This window comes from Rhea americana, unplaced genomic scaffold, assembly GCF_003343005.1.
Source record: "Rhea americana isolate MKP2758 unplaced genomic scaffold, rheAme1 scaffold_0, whole genome shotgun sequence".
Taxonomy (NCBI): Eukaryota; Metazoa; Chordata; class Aves; order Rheiformes; family Rheidae; genus Rhea; species Rhea americana.
In genome coordinates this window covers 8,192,971-8,219,693 of record NW_028185037.1, presented here as the reverse complement: position 1 = coordinate 8,219,693, position 26,723 = coordinate 8,192,971, and the positions used below count along the sequence as shown (strand labels likewise).

The 26,723-nt window shown below is 33.4% G+C and overlaps 1 protein-coding gene across 4 annotated transcripts in view; it reads left to right on the top strand.

Annotated features, from left to right (window-relative positions):
- CSMD3 (CUB and Sushi multiple domains 3) overlaps nt 1-26,723 on the top strand; it is a 678,537-nt gene that overhangs the window by 573,842 nt on the left and 77,972 nt on the right. For all 4 annotated transcript variants that reach the window (XM_085321107.1, XM_085320309.1, XM_085319522.1 and 1 more), the window contains 9 exons: nt 2,012-2,221; nt 6,769-6,957; nt 9,020-9,197; nt 12,206-12,351; nt 15,476-15,556; nt 16,849-16,962; nt 23,123-23,311; nt 23,718-23,864; nt 26,289-26,477. In XM_085321107.1, the coding sequence (XP_085177233.1) occupies nt 2,012-2,221; nt 6,769-6,957; nt 9,020-9,197; nt 12,206-12,351; nt 15,476-15,556; nt 16,849-16,962; nt 23,123-23,311; nt 23,718-23,864; nt 26,289-26,477 (1,443 nt within the window). The remainder of the gene's footprint in view (nt 1-2,011; nt 2,222-6,768; nt 6,958-9,019; nt 9,198-12,205; nt 12,352-15,475; nt 15,557-16,848; nt 16,963-23,122; nt 23,312-23,717; nt 23,865-26,288; nt 26,478-26,723) is intronic.

The following is a 26,723-nucleotide window of genomic DNA, read 5'->3' as shown; positions in this document are numbered from 1 at the left end:
CTTTCTAGGTGTTTCTAAAAAGAGATATCGTCCCAATTAAAAACCATGGATCATAAACTTTTCTACTTCAGATTAACTGTGATTATTATCTAAACCAGTAACTGTTAATTTGCAATGAGTTTACAAGGTTACTTGATATGATTTTTTTTTTTTTGCTATTCTTCCTGAGATTTGTAGTTAGATTTTATATATAAATATACAAAATACTCAGAAGGAGTGTCCAAAGAAGAAGAAAATATGAAACTGGATGAGAAATAGTATAACAAGAAGTTTGAGAGAAATGGAGACAGGTGTCACATATGAGACAATGATGGCTATGAAGGAAGATTAGCGTAGTTCTGAGAATATACAGTGAAAGACAGCAAAGTGCAGAGAGTAGAATGATGGGCAAACAATATAATATTAGGGCTGTGTTTATATGGATCAAAGGCGGTAGAAGAGAAAAAAAAATGACAGGAAGATAGCATGAGTTGGCAGTTATTAAAGAATGACAGCTTAAAATTTGGACAAGTTTAGGTCGAGGGAATTAAATAAAAGGTCAAGCCTAAAAATATCATGGACAGAGAAAAAGCAAGGATTGGACATAACTGGATTCTTTGAGTAGGAAAGTAAGTTTATAGGAATTTGGAAGGCTAGAAGAATCCAAGACACAGAGCAGAAGCTTTCTTACTACATGCAGGCTATCTTCAAAGAAAGAGGGACAGAAATGGTAAAGGAAACAGTGATGTATTTATGCACTAACTTTTGGTGTAGCATATAAAATACCACATGCCTCAGAAAGCCATTCATATGTTTTGCATGATATCTAGGGAGAAAGCTCTATGAAACAGTGACAAACACTATTCAGCTGTTACAGTTTAGGAGTTACAAAATTATTCATGACTTTTCAATAATTAATTTGTCATTATATGTTTTCCTTTCAATGTTATGTGAAATCATGTTGATTATCTTTGCCAGAAACACCAGCAGAACTCAATCATCTTTTTAATGAAAGTACTCCATTGTCATTCCGTAGTAGCAGTAGCTCACTTCAGACAAAATAAAAATTCTCTTTTGTTGTATCTTATTTAGAAAATTGTAGGAATAAGAAAATGTTTAAAGAGCCCTATAGCAACTCTGCTGATGAACATTTTCTCCTTCTCCTGTCATGTAATAATTATAACCCATCATCTGGTTAGGAGAGATAACTTGCTACTGGATAGTAAGCTTCCTTCCTGTTCCTTACTGAATCAAATAATCAGAATTTTCTGTTGACAAGGTCGTCATATACCAGTGTGAAGGGAATTTAATAAATGAATAGCATGTCTAATTTCTAGTAAGAATCATTGATGAATAATGGTTATTAACATCATTTACCTTACCTGGAAGCCCCAAATACTATATATATGCATAATCCATATTATATATATAATTTTATTCTGCCTCATTGTTTTTATTAGATATATTTTTTACGATTTATTTTCTGTATGTATGTGTATATGTACATATATATATATATATTCATATCTAGAAATAACCTGATAGAGTTCAGTTTATGTACCACTGAAATGCAGCTCTCTCTGGGTAGGACTCCGTCATTATCCCATTCCAGTCACGGCACACAAAGCATTTTTTCTTTTAACAGAAACAAAGACTATTGTATGCAATTGAAAACAGGAAAGTTTTAATGAAATTGAATGTATTTTGTATTCAGAAGTTAAATTTGGCCAAAATATCAGAACAACAAACCTTGCCAAAAAGTAGCATTTAATTATAAATAACGTACAGTTCAACGCCCTACGTCAAGTCAGTATTTCATCATTCACATTCCTTATCTTGCCAGCCTCTTAAAATTAGTAATAAGGAGAAAAAGCATGTCATACTGAATCCCTGGGACTGTATCTGGCAACATAACACATTAATTTCCACTGTTTACATTATTTTCTGACATCAGCACCATATAATATATACACTTTATTTTCCTGCCAGGTATTGATACCAATGGCTTTTATTTGCTCACATTGTTTTTCAGGTGTCCATTTGCAATTTTTGAATTTCTCAACGGAGACCATACATGATTATTTAGAAGTAAGGAGTGGATCTACAGAAACTAGCACTGTTATTGGAAGACTAAGTGGTCCTCAACTACCAGCCTCCCTGTTTAGCACAACTCATGAAACAAGCTTATACTTCCACAGCGATTATTCACAGAATAAACAAGGATTTCATATTATATACCAAGGTAAGAGATTTGATATTTTTATGTGAGAGCAAGATAGTTGTTAAAGGCTATTTCTTTTCTTACCGTTCCTGAAAGATAAACATGAAATAAAATATCTTGTGTGTTTCCAACCAAAGTGTTATATGTTATGATTGTACACAGATGCATGTAGTTAAGAAAGGGGAAAAAAGTATTCTCATTAAAAAGCGGTAGAAATCTAAGTGAACAGATAATTTCTCATATTTGAATTCAGTTGACATGTTGATTGACATTGTGTGGGTTTACAAAATAGGCATGTCTATTGTTTAATCATTATAAACATAAAGGAATCACAATTTTATATATTGGGTTCTATCAAGGGAAAGATCTAAATATTGTTTTAGAACACTAGATCGATACAGGCTAATCCAAAATTATTCCAACCTAGAAATCTCCAAATCCATTTTATTTGCTAGTTGACAATTTACCTAGAAAATTTATGTTCCATTCTACCCAGTTTGGTCCTGCTGAGCTGSTGAAGACTGCTAAATCATAGTTCTATTCATATAGTTGCAGATCCATTTCAAAGGAATTAGATCACCACTGTCCCTAGAGAAAGGTCAAATGCATATTTAAAACTATACCTGTTTTCACAATATGAATAACATCAGAGGGTGATTTTAAGAGATTTTGCTTTATACCAGTCTTCTATTACTCTTTCAATAGTAACAAGTCCAAATTGACTTGAACTCTATATAACATTCTTGAAATAAGCCCCTGTAAAAGTGTTCACTTTTATAGCAAAAATTAACTTATGACCTAAAGTGCCTGGTAAGATGTTGTTCAGTTCTTATTTGAGATATGATATGATTTGTAAGGGTAAGGGGCTTTTACAATCTACTGATAAGAAAAGCAGTGAAAGATTATAAAGAAAAAGCATGTGAATAATTGATACTATTAATAAAAGAGTAATCATTTTGGAGATGCTGTTTTTTGTGAGCAAAGAATTCCAAAACATTTCTTTTAGTCCTTTAAACCACTTGAGAGATAGCTAGTTCTTACAAAAATATACACACTATGTGCACTTTTCAGATTTTGCAGATTTTACATAGCATATTTGTTCTCAGTTCTGTAATAGGAAGGGAATGCTTGGAAAAGATCATCAAGATGTGCAAAAGAGGCTTGTACTCAGACCTTACTTGCTCACTATAAAAGCTTTGGTATTCATAGTTCATGATGGAAACTTTTAATTATTAATTATTCTGAGAAAAATATCAGAAATAAAATTACAGTCAGGTTTCATTTCCCCTTTCTTAAACATACATGCGTACATACACACACACACATATATTTGTATTTTAAAGTCTTTTGTGTCAGACTAATGTTCTGTCTAGCTCAGTATGGTGTCTCCTAGTGGCAAAAAGAAATACTATTTAGGAACAAAGTTAGCTAGTTAACTAGAAGTTAGCTAGGTAATTTCTGTAGTCCATTATCATTGTACCCCTCCAGCATCCAACAGTGGTTGTACCAGAGATATTAGAGGGTACAGCACTTTCCAAGCCTTTTTACACATTCTCTGTGGACCTGTTGTCCATGAATTTGTCTAACCCCCTTTTCAGCCTGCTGATACCGTCTTACTGCACAAACTGTTGTGGCAACAAGTTCCAGAAGTTCATGCACACTCTGTAAAGTTTCTGTTACTGTCCTGAACTTATCTGCTACTATTTAATTGAGAGTCTCCTCATTCTAATACTGTGGGATTTTATGGAGGACATTTTTGCATTCAGCCTTTCCACCACCTTCACGATTTTGTGAATCTCAGTCAGATCTCTCTGAGCCATCTGCTCTCCAAACTGAAGAGTTTCAACTCTTTTGGTATTTTCTTGTAAAGGTAGCAACTTCCATCCCTGGATTGCTTTAGCAATTAAGTCCACTAACTTTCTTGTGATTCAGAGACCAGAAGTGCATATAGAAGTCAAAATGTGGCCACACTAAGGTATTATATAGTGGTGAAAAGACACACACTATATCAATTTCAGTATGTTTTCTGATCACACTCAACATTTGTTTACTTTTTTGGCTGCCTTTGCACCTTGCATCAGTTTCAGAAAACTGAACTAATGACTCTGAAATCTCTTTCCTGAAGTGTCAGGAAAAAACTGTCAGTTCTGTGTTTATCCATGCAAAGGCATGGATGATTTATGCAGGGGATTAAATTACATTTATCTAAGTTGAAGCTCATCTGGCAGCTTTTTGCAGACCTAATTTTACGAGGTCCTCCTGCAATTCCTCACTGACAGCATTTTATTGCCCATAAGAGCCTAGTATCATCTGCAGACTTGGAAATTACACGACTTACTCTCTTCTTCAGGTTATTGGTGAAAATTTCGCATAAAACTAGGCTCTGTAACAATCCATTGAGAAGACTGCTGGTGACTCTGCCTATATCTGAGAAGTGACCTATCCTTCACATTAACCAGCTTTCATTCTGTGAAAGAACTTTTCTTCTAATTCTGTGGCAACTCAGATTTTTAATAGCTTTTCTGTGAAACCTTGTCAAAAAGTGTTTTGAATGTGTATTGTGTCTGTTGGATCGCATACATGCGATATCTTTATCGACGCCTTTATAAAACTGTAGGAAGTAGTTTACAGAGCTCCACTGTCTGTTGCCAAAACACCATGTTTATCCATGTGCTCAGTGATATTATTCTTTATTATAGACTCTACCGTATTACCAGGGATGGAAGTCAGACTCAGTGATCTGTAATTTCAAGAATCCCTTCTAAAGCAGTTTTTATAGATGAGATTTACATTGGCAAACCACCAATCCTCTAGCGCAGAGCCTGAAATTATGAGATATACACCTTGGATGAGTGCCATCTGCTCCTGGTCCTCTGCCCTATCTATTTAATACTTTTTTTTTTCTATTTACTTCTAAGACCTATCTATTGCAAATATTGTATCTTATTTGGGAATCTCCACTTTATTAGATTTTTATTTTGAATTATAGCTCATGTTTTACCTGGCCTTTTAATGTAACATTAATCAACAGATTCCAGTCTGCATTACTTCATTTTTGTATTCCCCTCATTTGTATTTTCCTCATTTGTTTCCCTTTCTGGAGACTGAAGATGCCTGTGCTGTGTTTATTTGACTCGCTCCCTCACAATATAAGCAAACAATATTATGACTGCTGTTACAGAGCAGCTGTCCCTCTAAGATCTGGGTAGCTAGTCAGTTCAAATCTAATATAACCACTTTGCTTGTGGGTTCTCAAACTGGTTGTTCTAGGGAACAATTATTTAATGCACTAACGATCAACGATTTGATTTCTTCAGGTCATCATGATGAGGTCCATATGTGGGGATCTGAGTTTCCCATTATTTGTCCTACAATTGCAGCTTTTCTAATTTTACTTTTCTTACTTAATCTTACATTTCTGGCTCACTACAATTTTCTGTGTTACAGAGTTACAGAAGCAGCTAATACTACATTTATATTATAGAATTGTAATCTTACCTATAAGTATTCAGTCATGTTTCCTTTTTCCTAGTAATATCTCGCTGATATGAAACTTTATATAGTTCTCAGCATTTAATGTTCTCCCCCACCTGGAAGTCCATACCCTATCATTCTTGTAAAGTAGCCTGGCAGCACTGTGTCCCTGGCCACACTGGTCTGTGAGATGCCTTTCGCATTGATGTGGCTGCTTGGTTCAAGCATCCTAGTTCCCGCGTGTTATATTTTAGGCTACTATATTGGTGTGAAAATGCTTCTTGTTTTTCCCTGTATTTTGCTCCTTTACAGTGCATGCTCCAGCCAACTTGCATTGTAGGCGATCTAATTGTCTTCCCTGTTCACTGTAAAACTGTTTGTTTTCCTACTGGCCTGTTTTAGAGGTGCATTGACAGGTGGCCTCATCCCTCTCATGGCTTCACATCAGGTTTTCTGCAGAAAAAACTCTTCACATGAGTCTTTACACTGCTTCTGGTTTAAGGACTCCTCTTTAACCTTTTTTAATTTTCAGTACCAGCAGACCAYCTCCATTTTGCTTAAGGTGTATTGTACTTGGAAGCTATTTGTAGTCTTAAAGAGCTAATCAGTGTCCTACTTTTTTGAAGACCTGTGAACACAAGAAGTCTATTCTCTTTCTGSTCTCTTCTTCTCCTGTAATGCAGTACTCTCTAGTTACTAAAATTAAAAGACAAAATTAAGAGGCTGATTTCATTTTTRCCCTCACAGGGACTCTATTCCAAAAGTCTTCAGGGTGTATCTTTTTTTGYGTGTATATTTCCAAAGTGTAAAAAGTATAAGATCATTTAAAATTTTATKGTATTATGTTTCCTCTATGAAGTTTGGAATCCTAAAATAATTTTTATGGATAGTTCCAGAATTRCAGCTGAAATGTTTTGCTATGCTTCTCCTTGTATAGGACCAATGATTTTGTCTGTCACTATGATAGAACTTAAGCAATTTGGGATCTTTGTGTAATTTTTCTTTTACTCTAGTAAAAATCTTTTAKTTTTGAAGGTATAATCAAAATCTGTATTTTACTTATGCTATTTTCTCATTATTATTATTTATTTCAGCATATCAACTACAAAGCTGTCCTGACCCTCGACCATTTCGTAATGGTTTTGTTATTGGGAATGACTTTACCGTGGGACAAACTATTTCATTTGAGTGTTTTCCTGGATACACCTTGATTGGAAATTCAGCTCTGACTTGTCTTCATGGCATCAGCCGTAACTGGAATCATCCTCTGCCCAGATGTGAAGGTATGTACTGAGTGACTGAAAGAACCCATCATTATTTGTAAATATTTGTAAAAAAGATTTTTACCTCTGAAATGTTGGGATGAAATTCTGGAATATGGAGCTGATTTTTTGGCCTAGGTGGTGCTCTAGAGTAAAAGCTCTGCACTGAGTCAARAAAAACAGATTCAGCACTTGAATTTCCCAACTCTGGCCACTTACTTTCTGTCTTATCAGTTGAAAAAGAAACCGTCAAAGATGGTATGAAATGCAACTGACTRYRGTCACTGCTATTTGAAGTCATCTACATATATTTTCATATTTATGGTATTTAAGGTATTTAAAATATATTAAATTTAACATTRTTTTACAATGATACCCATGTAATARGTAAGCAGAATCAAGGAACTGACTTGCTTATAGCTGAAATTTTAAGGAAATGAATGAATGTATATGATGATTTTTATCCTTATCTATAGTAAAAGGAGTTGGCTAGTGTCAGCAAACTGTGAAAGACCCAAAGATGGGTAGTTATGTAGCACAGAAATCTGCATGAGAAATATGTGTGCACCACAAAGTTTATAARTGAAACTGTTGTCTATCTTTTCTTCCATGAGAACCAGTTATTTTCTGGATGTTCCCTGTTTTTTTGTGTCTCATATTTGAGACACATAATTATTCTCTCTTTCCTCTAATACTTTTCTTGTAAGGGTTATTTTGAGGCTATACTAAGGCTTATTTAATGCTAGACTTCTTGAAGCAAACGATCTGAATCAAATATCATTAAACATGCTTTCTGTTTAAACAGTTTTGTTCTCTTTGCATCCTCATGCCTTTAAAACCCCTGTGATCCCTGCTCACCACTCTCTAACTCTCTCTGGTCCTTCTTAAGTCATCTCTCTCCCTTATTTCTTGGATCACCACGTTTCCTACTCCCTCCCAAGAAACTTCATTGCATGCCAGTCACTGTCCCATGTCTTCACTCCCATGAGACTCTGCCGCCAAATCAGTTTTGCCTCCACTTCTCAGAACACCTTGAGCCTTTGAAGTTAAAAGCAGAGATAAGTGGTATATCAGCTGTTCAGTCTGAACGGAGGGGGAGTGAATCTGAAAGTCTCCTTATCCTACAATTCAGCACCAAGATACAAGTCATAGCACATAGTTTGCTTAAATACAAACACTTTACAATCCTCCTAGGACAAACCTATCTTTCCGAACTASCTATTCTTTAGTTAGAGATTCTTAAGCATATTTAAGAGGGTCTAGGTTACCATTCTATGCCCAATTTTTCTTCAGAGACATGTATACAAAGTTAAGCAAATAATACAATTTTAGACTTTGCCTGTTTTTCCAGAACTAGGCTTCTGCTAACATAATGTCTTATGTTTGATAGGATAGTAAAAATGGATACATACTTAAAAGTGTAACATTCACTATGCGTCTGAAACATCTGTGGAGAAAATCATAGAGTATGAATTAGTGGTTTGCCTCAATGAGGTTTAAAATTACCACACTTCAAGAAGAACTTCAGAAAGAAATTCTTTACCTATCAGTATTTCTTTCAGGAAATGCAAAATTGTTTTCCTCACTGTGGCACACCGACTGTTTACATTTTCTGTATCCTCTAATTTTCCCCMTACATCTTCAATCAACTTAGCATATCTCGTCTCCCACCTGATAATTTTGGTTGGCCATCTTCTTGTGACAATAAGTGATAGCAATTCCTATATTTTGCTGCTGATTCGGAGCTGAAATATACAAAAATCTATAACAAACTATTTTATTGCCTCCACTTCTTCAGTCACTAGATTAACCCAATGTCTAAATAATACTTTAGTTTCAGTTCTCAYAGTCTTTATACCATCAGAATTACTGGGGGATTTTTAATACAGATTTGAGCTATCAGTTGGAAGCTGACCTCTGACTCTTTGCAGAGAGCTTGGTAAAATCTTTATTTTCTAAACAGTGATGATGTTTTACATAATCTACCTTTAGTGTACCAAATGCGTTTTAAAGTATAGATTTCAGATGATCTAAGAATGCAAAAAGCATTTAATGCTTCTGAAAACCAATGTATTTTTTATAGCTCTCTGTGGAGGAAATATAACTGCAATGAACGGCACCATATACTCTCCAGGATACCCTGATGAGTATCCAAACTTTCAAGATTGCTTCTGGCTTGTAAGAGTGCCACCTGGGAATGGAATCTACATCAATTTCACAGTTCTCCAAACAGAGCCAATATATGATTTCATAACTGTCTGGTAAGAAAACACTATTGACATTTATTTAATCTTCTTGTGACACTATGTAACAAAACAGGGATTAAAAAGAATATCTTTGTGATTTCTCCCTTGACGCTTGTTGTTTTGTCTAGTGACAATGAGTGATTTGCAATATTCCATGTTTCCAATTTATTATTCTCTCTAGTTTGCACTGGATAGGAAGTTGAATAGCCCCTGTCTTAAGAATTTGAAAACGATAATAGTGTCTTATCAGTTTATTAATCAAGAAAAGTATACAGAGATAAGACAGAGATTATCAGCAGCCAAAAGAAGTAACTACACTTAAGAAAATACTGGTAATGAGTAATTATATTGTGATGTCTTTCAAGTCAATACAAGCTACATTTTCTTCCTATAGCTTCTTTTAAACTGTTAATGGCACATAAAAGGAAACATATTTAGTTATTACAAAAAGAATTGAGATAGCTATAGCCATCAATAAATTATATTGTTATACCTGAATTCATATTTATCATGAATCTTTTCAGATAATGAAGCTCCTGCCATGCTTAGTTGCTACTTAATGTGGCAGGAGGCTATAAAGTAGTGTAATTGCCCCATAGTCATCTTGAAATAGTTACTAGTGAGTCCCTTAGACAGTTCAGCAGTGATGAAGACATTTTGGAAGCTTGTCTAAGAGAATATTCTGGTGGAAAGAATCTTCAGATTGAGAGAGTAGTCTTGTAGTCTGAGTAGTGTTGCCTGAGCAGTGCAAAACAGTGGAGAAGCAAAGTGAAATATCCATTATTTGTTTGATATTTCTATTTTACAGAAGTCTAATTTACATTCATACACGTTCAGATAACTGAGGATTTCATTCCTACACCCCTGAACATTTGACAGTCCTCTCTATACACCTTTGTGATCATTTCTGTAGGTTCCAATTATGTTTCATTTTGAGCAGTGCAAACTTTCTTGTCCAGTGTTCCAGATACTTGATTGCTTTTCTCTAATATTTAAGCAATTTTTGTCAGAGTATGTATCCAGACTCTGGTAAATCTCAACCACTTTTTGAATCCCTTGACTCTTCCCCAGTTATTTTGTTTATCAAATTTAGGCTGAACTTCAGAATCTTTCCTGAATTAAATGCTGTTTTTGTATTCATATGTACATCTTTTCTCTATTTTATCCCACACAAATCAGAACACTCCTGTCGACTTCCAGYGCTCCTCCCTCTGGGCTCTTCCTTTCTACCATGTGGTTTCATGTGCTTTCAGCAGTATGCCTCGCTGAGTTACAGACCTAGTTCTTACAATAAAGATAGTTATATATATAACATTACAAAACTAAACCCTCGGTTTTATTTCACTATGTGATTTTTACTGTTTTTTTTCTTTTATTTTTACAATTTTAGATTGGTTGTAATCTGTCTATTTAAATTAGCAACATTTTAAGGAGGATGCAGTCTATTCACAATCCAAATGCTTTTCCAAATCATATTATTTGCTTGAAAAAATCGAATGGGRAGAGGAAGGATGAGATGTGAGAATTTGGACAAATATTTAAAATTTTTGGACAAAATTTTTAAATTTTCAAAGCAAATATTCCCATCCTCTTGAAACTATTTTCTAGTAAAAAGATATTATTCATATAGCAATTATACAATTTAAACTTTTATGATTTAATTTGAAATTGTTGATTTTAATGTTAATCAGTGCCAAAGTATTTTTAGACTTTTTTTTTTCCTCATTCTGGTCTGGAAAGAAAGAAATATCAACATTTCACAGCCCTACTTAAAATATGATTCCTCTATACAAGTCTACTGTTGCTTAGTCTGAACCTTGATTTAATTTTTCTGCTAAAACAAGTATTTCATTCTTCCATAGGGTGGCAATTATCTTGCAAGTCATCTGTGTACTATCTAAATCACAATAGAACAAAATAATATCAATAAATGTATATAAACAATTTCAGAAATTTTATAATAAATTTTATATGGTAAATATGAGATATATAGTAAAAAAAGACTGCTGCTATTCCTGATTTAAAATCAAACATCTATCATACTTCATTTTGCTTAAAACTAGTATTGACATTTATATGAATGATTTATTGAGCTAATGAAACACAATCATTTATATAAACTGCATGGAGCATCGCACTCAACAATAAATTTATTAAGAAAATTCTACAGTACTCAGGAAAATGCATATTAAATGGAGTTTCATATGTCTGTGCAATTATAAAATAGAAAAATTAACATTAGAAAATTTAATTGTGAAAAAGCTAAATAAAAATGCAATTGAAAATTTCTTTTGAATTATAAATTAAATTTTACAATTCAAAATTACAGAATTACTTTCTGTAATTAAAGCTCTTAAAATAAAAATTATAAATAAATTCTGTATTCATAAATGCCTGTATACAGATTTCAAGCAGGATCTTGCATTCAGTAGAGAATAGGCATTTTTATTTTCAGGAAAGCCAATATTCAGTCATTATCTTTTAAAATAAAAAGATATTCATGTCTTAATTTTTCCTAGTAATAACATATCCAAAAGAATRGGGAAGATGAACAGTGTTAGGTTTATTTCTTTCTAATATCCGTATTTAAAAACTTGGACATGTAAACGTGAGGGTTTCTGGCAATATGAGGAAGGAGTATCACAAATCCAATCATATTGAGGTTGCTGGAATTTTCAGAATTTCAGAAATATGAGACTGTTACTTCCAAAAGGTAGTAAAAATGGAGGATCTTGCATTTTATTAAATTTTGATGACTCTCTAAGCAACTAATTCTTATACTTTAGTCCACATGCTGAATTGCAAAAGAGTTGCAGTCCTTAATGTCTTTCTTATCTGATTTTAGATGATTTAAGACTTTAAAACCTAAAGTAACTTAAAGAAAATTTACTACTTTGAAATAAAAACTCATGCCATTTGGACAAACAAATAATCCCTCTGCTCTGAGAACATTTTCTTCAATATTCTGATACAATATTATACACTTTTTCCGTAGTTTATTTTTTTATATCTGTTTTTCCTAGGGATGGACCAGATCAAACTTCTCCTCAGATTGGACAGTTCAGTGGCAACACTGCATTAGAATCAGTCTACAGCACTTCCAATCAGATTCTCATCAAATTCCACAGTGACTTTACTACCAGTGGCTTCTTTGTACTTAGTTATCATGGTAAGYGTAACAAATAATTTTTTCATTATCTATACTGATTACTGTAGGAGTAAAACTTAGAAAAAAATACTTTAATTACTTTTTTAAGAATTGGTATTATTACTATGTATGACCAACATCAGAGTAATGTGAACTTAGGAAAGACTAATGAGAATGACCAAAACAGACTTTTTTCTTAACCACTAATACTCAAGCAAACAAGAGAGCATTGTGAAGAGACTGTCCATAAGCAAAGATCTTGCAGTTCTAATAACATATTTTCTAACTACTAACAACATTTTTAAAATTCTGTGTAGATACTTGTGAGTGGCATTCTACTTCTCTGAGGTATTCAGATACTACGAGGAAAATATTCTTCTTCCAGAGTTGCCAATGATAGTGAACTATATTTTACAGCTAACGTTGAACTGTTGCTAAATGAAATGTTTTTGAAAGTCAGATTGGAAAATGAGTTTCCAGTTTATTTTGACTGAATGCTTAAATTCTAACACACTGAATTATACTTCACAGAACCACAGAATGAATGATTGAGGTTGGAAGAGACTTCTGGAGCACGTTTTGCAGTCATTCAGTTATTCTTGTCCAAGTGTCTCTTCCATTCCTATCATTACAGTGGGACAGATTCAGCAGGAAGAGTGCCTTTAGGTGCTCAGGCAACATAGACAGCAGTCTATCTTCTGGATCCTGATCAGCTTTTGGGACTAAAGTTCTATCTTTTTAACTGAATAAAGACTAAGGTGCACATAAATGAAAAGAGATGGGAGGATTAGAGGAACTTTAAACAACAACAACAAAGCCCGCAATGAAGAAACAGCAGCAACAGCATGCAAATTGCTGATTTGACTGACCGTGGTTTTTCAGAATTTCAGTTCCAGATCTAGTTATCTAAATTACATGTTGCAGTTTGTGAAGAACAAACTGACTCTTTGCCTTTATTGATATATGAGTATGACCAACCACATCTAAAAATGTTTGTAGCTAGTAATAATGTGTCTCTAGAGAACTTGCTGGCCTTGTACTCTCTTTGTTCTGATGCTGTGCAAACTGATTCTCTGTTAAGAAATAGAGCTATATATCTTCTGCACAAACACAGTCTTTGCTTGCAATGACGATGCAAACTGAATAGTAAAAAAAAAAAAAAAAAAGTTATTCTTGAAAGAAACTTAAACACTTGGATTGATGTTCTCAACATAAACAAATACACGTATCCTATAGCCTGTGATTCTTCATATCAACTACATACTGTTTAGAGCAAGGAGAGGGTGAGAGGAATCAAATTTATTTAAAACAGATAATTTGGAGATTAAAATGAGTGATACCCCTTAAATGAGAGACATTTGAGATAAATTACATGAATACTTTACTGAAGCCATTTTTAATTATGTTGGTGATTTTAATATATATATTTTTTTTTAGTAATGCAAATACCACAGCTGTTCCATGTTTGCTTGGTGTGCTTTCTTTTAAATTACTTTATCCTAAGGCAGGCCAACAGCTATGATGTGACTCACTAATTTAATTGCTCCTTTACTATACAGTAGACAAAAAGGAGTGAAGTGGGAAGACTTCAAATATTGGTGACTCAKTACCAAGAAGAGATGTTGTCTGGGCAAAATATAAATATTTGTGTTCAATCAAAATAAGCCAGATCCTTTTTACACTACAGAATCTTAGGACAGGATGTAGCAAAGATGYGTGAAATAGAAACAAAGTCATCATCTGCCTTTTAAATGGCTATTTCCTAGCTAATGAGAGATGATAGGAAACAACGATATCTAAGAACTTAGTATCGGTGAAAACCAAGAATGCTTGAACCATTGACCAACCTGACTATGTGCCTTAAAACCACAGTCAGTTAAAACATTTCAGAACGATAAGCCCCATTTCTGTCCTAATTGCATTAAAACTGAAGGGAATTTCAGTTATGTCCAAACACAAGCCTATGCTGATGCAAACAGCGTGATTCTCTATAAAAAAATAGAGCTATATATCTTCTGTAGACTCGATGCTTGTATTTTTATCATATGCTTCACCCAATTTTTTTGCCTGGCCATTGCATATGTATGTTAAAACTCAGAAAATTATTTCAAGTGAAACTTCAAAAGAGAAATTTTAAGAAAGAAGTGCAACTTTCTATTGCTTTTCCTTGAATAAATCATTTTAGAGTGACTATTTAAAATTATTTCTTAATGTATTCATCTATGTCTTAATATCTTCTTTAAGCCTAACGTATCAACGTATGATCAAGGGGAAGAAATGTGATTATAAGACTCTAGTGTACATTCCAAATTTTTGAAAAATAATATAATTGTTGTTCCTTTAAAATTAGTGAAAAATCTCTATTGACTTGAATGCAATTAATTTTTTTACATGAAGTATGGCACTTTTTATGTCAATATGAAGCAAAATCTCTTTTGTTTTCATCAAGTAATGTTAAAAAAGTAGTTAGATAAGAATATTTTGCTGTCCTGTCTAAGGAAAAGTGGTAAGTTAATAGGACACGCAAATAGTCTTAGCCAGATTTGTATCTGAAACATAATGATTAGAAACTAACTCCTTTAAGCTTCTAATTTGTTAATTCCAGAAGAATCAGTTTCTTTGATCTTATCTACAGGTGTGATCTTATCACCTGTCTGTCTTCCACTTCCGTTCATTTACTAGGAAATTTCACATTTGAAGTACCTCTGTCCATAAGTTATTATACCTCTGGGTGGACTATTTTGTCTTTTAAAACTTATCTTCTTTATGAGTAGTATCAGGAGAGGAAGAATTCAGGAGTAAAAAATATATTGAGGATAGCTTTTGTAAAAAGAAGAAATCAATTGCATAAATCAAAAAAAACTCTTGCGCTTTTTCGATGTTTACTGCAGTGCGAAAATTTGTAACTACTTCTAGACTTCATAGGGTATTTAAGTAGGGAATTTTGACATTAGAATTAACTATTTAAGACTGTGAATCCAACTTCCAGTTTTTCATTCTTGGCTCATATTTTTTTTATTCTGTTGAAATTTCTAAAGTGTTCATTTTTATCATGTTAACTTGAATATTAACTCAGTCATATTTGTATGACTATGCTAACTGTGGAAGCATGGGAATATTAACTATGCTTTCTTCTGTTTTATAGCCTACCAACTTCGGGTCTGCCAACCTCCAACAAATATACCAAATGCTGAAATTTTGGCTGAAGATGATGAATTTGAAATAGGTAATGTGAGAAAAAATAAAAGCAATATCTATTTCAGAAAAAGGACTGCTATGAACAGAAATTTCTTATTTTTCAAGATGCAAATTGTGACTGGAATATATTTATATTTGAAAATACAACATCTATGAAATCATTGCTCCTCCCTAGACTTCCTGAGCACTTTCAGAGGTCATATCTGAGTATCTCAGTAACTCCTTTCCAATGAAGTGCATTTTAAAATACATTTTTCATAAGGCTTAATATAAAACATGCAGTCTTACAGTGAAAGTTAAGAGTATTTTAATACGTATGTGCATGTATATATGTGTGTATGTACCTGTATAACTATAATAMATTAGATAGTTGAAATTAACTGGAATTTTAGCAAAAGYAGCAATGAAAATTTTTTGTATTATCAATGACATTCTTAGTTAGAATATTTATAGTAAATTTATTTTCTGCTTAATAAAAGAGTATTGTTGACAATGGTATATTTTGCACCAGAATTACAGTTTTGTGAAATGAAAGAGTAACAACAAATTTGTAGAATTTAGGAGAATCCAGGAGGGGATGACATTCTGACTTTACAAGATATGTTAATAACATTACTTAGCCACCTAATCTTCAAAGAAATACCGACTTTCCATTTTGCCTCAATGTGTATCTGTGTTGGATCAGATATTTGACTGTATGTGTCTGCTTACATTATGGCAAGAATTTCAATTTATTCTTAACCTATATCTATACTTTTTATATTTGATGGAAAACAGAAAAAGACTTTCACCTATATTTTTCTTTTCTACTCTGTAAACTAAACCAGTGAAACTGCTGGGCCACACACATTTTTCGCTTTGTGACTGTATAGAACTACACGAATACTTTATTAATTGACAAAAGACAATTTCTTATTCTGACCATGCCAAATTCAGTTATCATCAATTAAATGTATTTCATATTGTTTTTTTTTCCCCTCAAGACTGTAGGAAATAGTGACTTGATCTTGTCTTTTTATTTGGTTCGACAATGATTATCCAATGAATTATATCAGTTAAAGCTTATGGACACACGGCTTACCTAGCATCAGTCAAAGTCAGGCAAATTATTCAGCTAATATTGTGGTGGAAAACAGTGATAGGTGCAACATAGTGTGTGATACAAAACTCATTTACCACAACGTTTGCTTAGACTAATCAAAGTTGTTTATGCCAGAGGTCATTTCACCTATTATATATGTGCTTCATTAATCAATAGTGTTTTCAGAGTGAAAAGTCCTAGATAATTGCTATTTAATGGTATTCTTTTTTATCAAACAGGAGACATAATAAGRTACCAGTGTCAACCAGGCTTTACATTGGTTGGTAATGAGATTCTGACCTGTCGATTAGGAGAAAGACTTCAGATGGATGGAGCACCACCTACTTGTCAAGGTTTGTCCTCCTCTTTGTCAGACCAGCCAAATGACGATTCCAGAACTACCCTTCACTTTCTCTTTACATAAACTGSCACATTTAAAATATTTCAAACCTTTTGACACTTTCAATATTATCACTGTTTGTTACRGTGAATATATGTCAAATATTGATGCAAAACCATTATTAACATTTTAAYGCATTTATTAGGTTTAAAGGGCTACTGCTCTGCTTTGTGAAAACAAGTACTTTCACAATTCATATTCTAGGAGGGAGGTTAAAATAAATGTGTGCACATGAGCTAGTTTCTGTCATTTTCTCTAGAATGTAGCAGTACAAAAATTCAAATGAAAATTTAAAAAATGCTGAATTACAACATAGCTCATATTTGGATGAGGAAGATCATGAAATTTTATTGTTTTAAAGTTCAATTTGAAGTGTTTTCCATTTTTATTCAGTGTACACTAAAGAATGATGTTTCTATGTACATATATGTGTGTGTTTTTACATTTTCCACCTTTGCTTGCAAATTCTGAGTAGAGAGRTATGCCACTACTTCACTGTTGAGGTTTATATCAGAAATTAGAATCTTTTCTTAATTTCAAAATGATGGGCATGTGTCCGTGGTTTCTGGCAATTTCATCCAGGTGTTAAAGAGAGATAAAATAGGACATGTGTTTATGAACATTTATGACAAAGACAGAGACAAACAATTCAGGCTCAGAAAAGTATAATTTATGTAAATTAGAACTATTTTGTATCCTGCTTGCTGTTATTATTCCTTCATGGTCCAGCTACTCTTGCCATTAATATTATACCATTTACGAAAAGTTTAAAGTACTTTCCCAAATCAGTTTGTAGTAGGTACAATTACTTACATTTATTAAATGAAAATTGCTGGTGYCTGAGTTTGCTGCCTATCAGATGATGATCTCTTTTGCAGCTATTKGAGGTAATCAGCGTATCTAGAAAACACTCATGATAAAAGATTGATTTGGTAATAGTAGTAAGTTAATTGTGAGTGAATCTACTATATTTACAAGTAAAATTTTAATTTTTTACAGTTTCTTGATAATTTTAAAAGTTTTAGAGTAATTCACAATTTAGTTATTATGAATTTAGACATTAATACACTCTTTTTACAATGTAATTATAACTGTAGTATTCAGCTCAGAGTTTTCAGCTGAGAGTTGAAAAATAACTGTCTTACAAATATCCTTTTCCTACATACCTGAAAAATTGGAAGGAACAGCTATTACTGCTGAATAAASTATTTTCCCCTGGTTTTATTCACAAAACAATGCAGAAGTCCTTSACAGGGCAAAAGGCAATGGGCACAAACRGAAACACAGGAAATTCTATCTGAACATAATATACGTGTATATATATATATTTATATATACACATATATATATACATATATATAWAATTCTAAGAGTGAATGAACACTGTTTGCCTGGAAAAGCTGTAGAGGCTCCATCTTTGGAGTTATTCAGAATCCAGCTGGACACAGTCCCAGGGATGGTCCTGACCCTGCTTGAGTTGGGCAAGATGATCTCCAGAGGTGCCTTCYAACCTCAATTTTGTAATTCTGTGGAAAGTCAACATACTGCCTAACATTATGTCTAGTCCTTAAAAATGCAGAGTGATCTTAAACTGTGAGTTTCAATAAGAACTTTAAAATTCATTTTTCTGAAAATCTGTGGATTTATTTAGAAAACATTGTATTTGGGAAGAGCACCCCATATCCCCAATTTAAATGAAGAACCAAACTTTGCAGTTGCGTAAGCTTTAATGGGTTGAAGAAAATTAGGAACCCTCTGGGAACTCTTTAAATTTTAAAGTGCTGTAATAATAGATGAAGCAAATAGAGGTAAATGTGCTGATCCTGAGGCACTCTCTCAACACGTGTTGATAAAATCATATATACATTCACTGCAAGACCCAAGACAAAAAACCGGGAATGACAACTTTCATTACCCTAGTTAATTTCTAGTCCATCACACAGAAATGGTAAATGTCGGATGAAATATTAAATACTAAACCAGGGCTCTTATCATTTTCAGTCTAAAGCTGAATCAAATTAGCATAATCTTCATAATTAGTAGGATCATTGACCATTCAAACAGGCCAACTTGAATAAAAAGGAACATAATTATCTATTATATTTATTTATTTAATATTTAAATTTTAAAATATGTAACCTAAATTTCAGTGTCCAAAGGAATACTTATAGATAGCTTTGTGAATCTGGAGATAGCAAAATTATATACCTAARTGTATGACATTCATGATTTTGCTATGCTACACTAATCATGCTATTTATAAACTTCMTATAATACTACTTTATAATACTTCAATTATGCAGGCTATAACTCACTACCTAAGAGTCACTCTGTAGGAATAAACTGCTCTTCTGTTGGTTCATGTTTATATTAATTTATTTCTTGATCTTTCAAGAAGCAGAGCATGTTTTAGCATTAGACTTCATAGAGTAATTTTCTATTGCCTTTAGCCTTGTTCATACATTAGAAATTTTAGTCAGTGTCTAGTGAGTTTCTGCTGAATTTTGGTTCAATTTTTAATTTGATTTASACTGAAGTAAATTAATAATTACATTCAATAGGCTTTCTTTTAAATCTGAATAGTGTTACTGAACAGAATTTAAATGAAAGTATTTTTGAATCTAATGTGTTGCAGTAAAGACATAATTGTCAACAACTAGGTACCACTARATGAAAATACTGAAACAAAGTCTATTTCAGATTGTATTTGCTAGTGAAGGTTAGTTTACACTCAGATGCAGTATTATCATTTCAAATTATATTGACTTAAATTTTCTTATGTATATCAGTTAGATAAGCATTTCTTAAATTTCTTTTAGGTTTCCTCCTTTAGATCAGTAAATAATCACTAATTTCTACAAGCTTATGCAAATGTCTATCATGTTCTGTTAAAATAGAGTATCTCCCATATCCATCATCTAGCTTTGCCTTTCCTTTTCCTTGACATTAAATTCTACTTTCAGGATAAAATGAAAGACTTAGAGTAAGAGGATTCGAACTTTATTTTACATTATAATTATGAGATCCTAAGAAAATTCTTGGTGATGACTCTCAGCTATGTCTCAGCTACATTAGCTTGGATGTATAAAATAACTTAGCTACCTGATTCCCAGGGGAGTTCATTGTACAGAATTAGATCTTTAATAGTTCTCTATAAACTTCATGAGGGACACTTAGAAAGGGATCCTAAAATGGAGGGCACTTCTCAAAGCAGGATCATGTGGAGATAACAAGATTGGCAGTAAATACACTTCTGCAGCCAGAGAACAGTGCTCTTCCTGACCTATATCTCTCTTTCATCCTGTCTCTCTCGTTCCCTCTCTCTCTCTGTATGTGTATATACATATATTTGCATAAATACATATATAAAAGCTTGAGAGGATTGGTTCTTTCATCTGCTTGAGAGGATCAGTTCTTTCATCAGGTGAAGTCTGTATAATTACTGGCCCAGTGTGATTTTGACAGCCAGATTATAGGCATATAAACTTTGCTTATTCTCTAGTAGAGTAGAATTGTTATAGTCAATCTCTTCTTGATTAACCGAGAGAAAAACAGGGAGTGAGAAACAACTTTTTTTTTTCTTTTAACGTAACTATTAGGGATAATTTTGAAAATGACATTTTAAAATATATGGTCAGATTCCTATCTCTTATGTTGGTTTCATTTATGAAAAAAGATTGCTATTGCTTTCTTTACTTTTGTGTGATCTCTTTCTCTCTCTATAGTCAAATGACTTAGTTTTCATAAAAGTCTGATTTTCATGTTTAAKAAGACTGCATTATTTTCAATATTTCTGAGAAATCTGAGATCTCATTATTTTTCTTTCTCACTGTGGGAGCTTAGTACTTTCACTTTCATATAAGTGCTAGTTGTGAACGTAAATGCCAGATTTTAAGGCTTCTGTTAGGCACTGTTCAGCCCTGAATATATGGTAGATAACTGATTCATATATCCTGAAGCAAAAGTAATTATTGAAAGAAGTCTCAATAGCATAGTAATATCAGCTATTTTTATTTTATTTATCAAAATCTCATGATAATGCTACAGTAAAGGACCTTTCAGTCTAAGTAAAGATGCTCAGAGTGTAGATAAACCTCATCTGTCTGACAAAATAAAACAATWCTAAGATATTAAGCTAAATCCAGTACTTCAAGCACAGAAGACTTGGTAGTTAATATCAACTTCAGTTCTGGGCTGGATTACGAAGAAACTGTGTCCATTAGCCTGAACAGAGCTCCGTGCAAATACAGGTTTACAACTTCAAACACTTCTTTGTTCTGATGTTTATTGTTCTATGTAGACCTACTGAATCAGAATTAAATCAAAAGCAAGCCTCTGTCATACTCTTCTTCATGACTTTTTAACCCCATTTTGCTGAATTTCAGCAACAGTGATATTATTTTTTTCATAAACTACTATTTACTGAGTTAACACCCTCTATCCCTCCTTGAACTATGACGATTAATACAGCTAGAGTTGTTTTATATTTTCCAGTACAGCTGTAGGTGGGAGATGGATAACTGCAGACTGTGGTGTCGAAAATAAGAAAAACAACTTTCTGGAGTTGTTGAATGAGATGAAAGTAATATCTACTGAACAAACCAGCAGGAATGGAGCAAGTGTCTTCTTTCATCCCTGCAGGAGACACTCTCACTTGTGGGGTCCAGCCTTTCCCAACAATATTTTAGAGATCAGGATAACACGTTCCCTTTCTTCTTTCCTAGAGTTGAATTTGGGAAAAAAAGATGTCAGCTATTAAGAAGTTGAGATTTTTAGGGTTCATTTCTTTAAATTTCTTCTTCAGCTGAGTTAAAGCTACTCATCTGGTAAATTATCTGTCCTCGTGTTAGAAGGARGAAAATAACAGGTCATCTGAACTTGAGAGTCCCCTGTACCAGAAATGTGAAAATGTAACTAAAAATCACTGATAGACACATCTAATAAAAAAGGAAGTGATCTATAGATGTAAATTCAGTATGTGCATAACGTATGTTACAGTTACACATCTGTTGATAATGAAGAATACGGAGTTAAAAAAATAAATATGCCAGGTTGTTATTTGGATTTTTTTAGATGGGGCAGAACTCACCTATATTTTTCCTCCTAATTTGATCTTTATTTACTCAGAAGTGTTTATCATACGATGACCTGCTGTACATATTTTTAAAAGGAAGAAGGTAGATGAGTTTCCTAAAGTCAGACTGAAAGTCTGTAGCACATTCAGGAATAGAACATCAATGTCTTGACTGCTAATCCTAGACTTTGTTTATGAGAAGCTCTTCTCTTCTTCTTAATCTGGTAAGAGATAGGAAAGAAATAGCACTATGTTGTGTATGGAGCCTGAGAAACAGAATTTCAAATGTTGGTTATTACAAGTATAGGCAATAAACAAGCATTATGTGAGGTTTCTTTGGATCCAAAAACAAGACAGCTTCAATAGCACAGTTCTGCATTCTGTCTAATTAGCCCTGCTGAGAGGCTGGGCTAATTAGTCATGATAAAATRTCACCCTGAAGTCTGTCTGTTATTTTCTAGGCCAAAGGCAGAATGTCTGACTAGTACCGCATTGTACAATGTAGATATATCAATGTTCTTGGAGTTTGCTTCAGGATCTCAAAATTTAGGTTCCACCTTGCTTTATACAGACAGATTGTACGAGAGATTCACTACTTTGTATTTGGAGTCTGACAAATGAATATCACATAGTGTCTTCAACTTTGGCTTTCAGTCCAAACTTTTCCTGCAACTACTGCTGATGGTAGTATTAAAAAAAAAAAAAAAAAAAAAAAAAGGCTTCATTTTTTGAATAATGTAACAATTTAGTTTTTAAGAGCAGTCTAAAACGACAACATATCTTCTAGACAATTTTATAGACAATGAAAGAAGAAAAATGGCGTTGAGTCAATAACTTCTGAAGGCTACATGTTTATTTTCAAGGTATATGTTATTTTAGATTTTTTTTTTCTATAACTGTTTTTTTCCTTAAGTGTCAGTCTTTCTATATTTTTGGCAATAAAATGAACAATGTAGATATTTAAAACCAAAACCTTACCAATCACATGACACGTAAAAATAGTACACTTGGAWTTTTAAACAATCCATCTATTTCACAGTGCTCTGTCCAGCCAATGAGATGCGTCTGGATTCAACGGGAGTCATACTGAGCCCTGGTTATCCTGACAGCTATCCAAACCTGCAGATGTGTGCTTGGACCATTACTGTGGAAAAGGGTTATAATATCAGCATGTTCTTTGAATTCTTCCAGACAGAAAAGGAATTTGATATACTTGAGGTGTTTGATGGTAACTATAGGATGAACAACTTTGGATGATACTTCTTATATTTATGTGTATTTTTACATTACATCTGTGTTGCCACTATCAAATCACATTATGCATACAATAATTGATTTAAGTATAAAAACAGTTAAATAAGCACATCTTTGGGTTTGTTATGCTAAAAAGAATTGTTGGATTATATTGTGTTTCAAGATTGTATTGCATTAGTTATGTTTAAAAACAATTTTGTTTCAGAACAAATATACATTCTGTAATGTATATCATATAATGTCAACTTTCATTTTTAAATGTGATTAATTTATCATTTGGTTGAAGGATATATTTAAAGTATATTAATTGTATACCTGTAATTTATTGTATGTGGTTTTAAACTTTGTAACTCCTTTTTTCTTTTCTTGCTTGTGTCAAGGACCAAATAGTCATAGCCCATTGCTCATTTCTCTCAGTGGGGATTACTCATCTTCTCTAAATATAACTAGCAATGGCCATGAGGTATTTCTACGGTGGTCAGCGGATCATGGCACGAATAAAAAAGGGTTCAGGATAAGATATATAGGTATGTGAATTAAATTTTTTTTAATGTGTATAAAATCTCAATATGGAACATACTTTTTTGTGTGAAAAGGAAAGCTATATTTTGTGACATCAGCTACCCAAACTGAAAGGAAATTCAGTTTGCTTTATACACAAACCCAATGATACTGATCTTTCGTAAAATATATATATATATAATGTAGGCAGCACAAGTACTCTGTAGAGATTTAAGAAATAGTTTCGCAAAACTTTTAAATGACATAAGCCAGCACCTTTACTGAAAGAATCAGTCTCATGCTTCTGCCACTCATTCCTCATTTCCTTCCATGCGTGTGCCACCGTCCTTACTGGATCATTATGCAGTTCAACTTAAACACTTCTGCTGGGTCAGAGAAGGAGGTAGCAACTAGGCAAGAATGAACAGCTGTAAGATGGAAAAGTATGAGGCCCTGAAGGACTGAACCCTTTAATTCAAAGTTCAAAAGAAGCAGCAAACAGATTAATAATATTCCTCACTCAAACTAAGCTAAATCTGTTGTCATTTTTAGCAATTTCAGAAAATATATATTTGAATTTTGTAGCATGACTGAAGACACAAAATATAGCATATTTTGTGTACTGGGGATAGTAGCTCCAGAATAGTTTCCAGAACTGGTGAAGTTAGTGGCATGACACAATTTCACTTTAGAAAATGGAGAAGGCAGTAGAGAATAGTATGAAATTTTCTGTGCTGTGTTTTTTTTCTTTTTTTTCCCATTCAATTTTGGTTACTTCACTATTGTAGGAAAATAATTAGGCTTGGTACAAACATCTGTGAAATAAAGTATCAGTGTCATCTTTCCCTGTAGGAGAACACAGTTTTCTGAGAGATAAAATATGTTTACTGTGTAGTTAGATAAAATTCACTGTTGGCTAGACACAAAACATTACACTGTGCTTATTTTCTTTGCCTGTAGTATCTGTGGGATCCTTTAAAAGTAAGAAGAGAAATCTCTTAATATTCTTTACAGGCAGCATAACAAGAATATTGAGACTTAGACAGGAAATCCTAGCTAGTGAGTGGTCTGTATCACGCAGAAAACACCAGTATAATTCGTCATACATTAAAGGAGTAGAGATGGCTCTATCTCTACTTTTTTCCACAGATATGAGGAATGATTTGGGGTAAAGAAGAAAACATTTCCACGGTATGTTCTCTGAAAGGTCTGCCAGTATTTTAGCTTCTGCTGCTTGCTTTAATAGAGTAAATAAACAGCCATATGACTCAGTCCTGACCAGAGGAAGCTTTTACCAGTGAAAACCATTGCACTGAGGTAAATAAATAGTGGGACGTGGAAAGGCTGAGAGATTGAGCCAAGCAGCACTTCTCTGTTTCACTGCGGACTGGAACAGAGTGAGGTTCTCCCCAGTTACCAACATTCCTTTAAAGCATGAAGGGAGAACTTGGGAAACAAATTCTCGCTGAGTTTACTGTCCTGTGAAATGAAGAAGTAGCATCTTAGCCAACCCATTTTGACTCCTCTTTGACTAAAAAAGATCAGAAACTAAGTTAAATTATTAAACAAACAAAATTTATTTTAAACTAGGTAGCAGATTGTAAGACCCTTCTAGTGGACTCCATTGGCAAGCTAGACCAAACCAAGYGACTTCAGTCTCATGGACTTAATGAGCAAGAGTAGTTAACAATATATGCGTAATGACAGTATAATATTTAAGCATTTTTTAATGTTATGTAGACTTAAGGCACATACATTATTTCAGGTTAAAACAACTATATCTCTCAATGATCTTTTTGCTCTTATAAAGATTTCTAGTTTTGTTTTGTTTTTTCTCATAGTATCCAGATAAGGGTTTTTCAGATTCTAAATAAATCACAAAGGAAAAAAAAGAAAAAAAGCAGATTCAGTGTTTTTGCTACAGATTTTAGTAGTACTCATAGATACAATTAAAGTCTATCCTGACTTTTCCGAGTTCACTTTCAGTTCACAGGATCATAAAACTTGAAAGAAATAACTCTGTTAGGATCAGAAAAAAAAAAAAAGAAAAGAAAAGAGAGGGGTTATGTGTAGGATGCACCTAACAGTTCCTTCTTCAGAACATTTTGTATACTGTAGAAACTTATGAGATTGCATTACATTTCATCATTGACTAAAATTCTCTGTGTTATTCAGTTTAAAAAACAAGGTGGTAAAATGCAGTTGTACAAGTGGGCTRTCACCTTTCACTTCCTCTCAAAGTACTAAACCCTGAAGCCTTTACAAGGCCCTGTTCTCTCACCTTTATACTCAGGGTTTGATGAGTGCATGATTAGGGCACAAAATACAACTTTCAGTTATATATTTCTCATCTCCTTTTCAGATATCCAGTGAGTTCGATAAGTGTTTGTCAAGAAGTGTCATCTGGCTCCTAAATGCATCTTTTATTTATTTATTATTTGTGTTTAAAGCTCTCTATTGTAGTACTCCAGAGTCCCCGCCACACGGTTTCATTGTGAGCCAGACGGGCGGACAGCTCAACAGTATGGTCCGCTGGGCTTGTGATCGAGGTTTTCGGCTCGTTGGGAAAAGTACTGCTGTATGCAAGAAGTCTCCATATGGTTATTACTCCTGGGACGTTCCAGTCCCAGCTTGTCAAGGTAATTGTTTTAGTATAAAATAATAGGCACTTGCAATTGTTTTTCCTTTTCTAACATAAGCCATCACTTTTCTGACTTTAGATGAATATGAGGTAATATGAGGTTTAATGKTCATACTGCTGTATGCAAATGCTTCTACACACTAAACCTTACCAAATAAATGCATTTTCAACAAGTAGTAGTTTAACAGAATCTGCTAAGGCTGGCAAGTAACAAAGATAATTTACATCACCGTGAGAAAAAAAT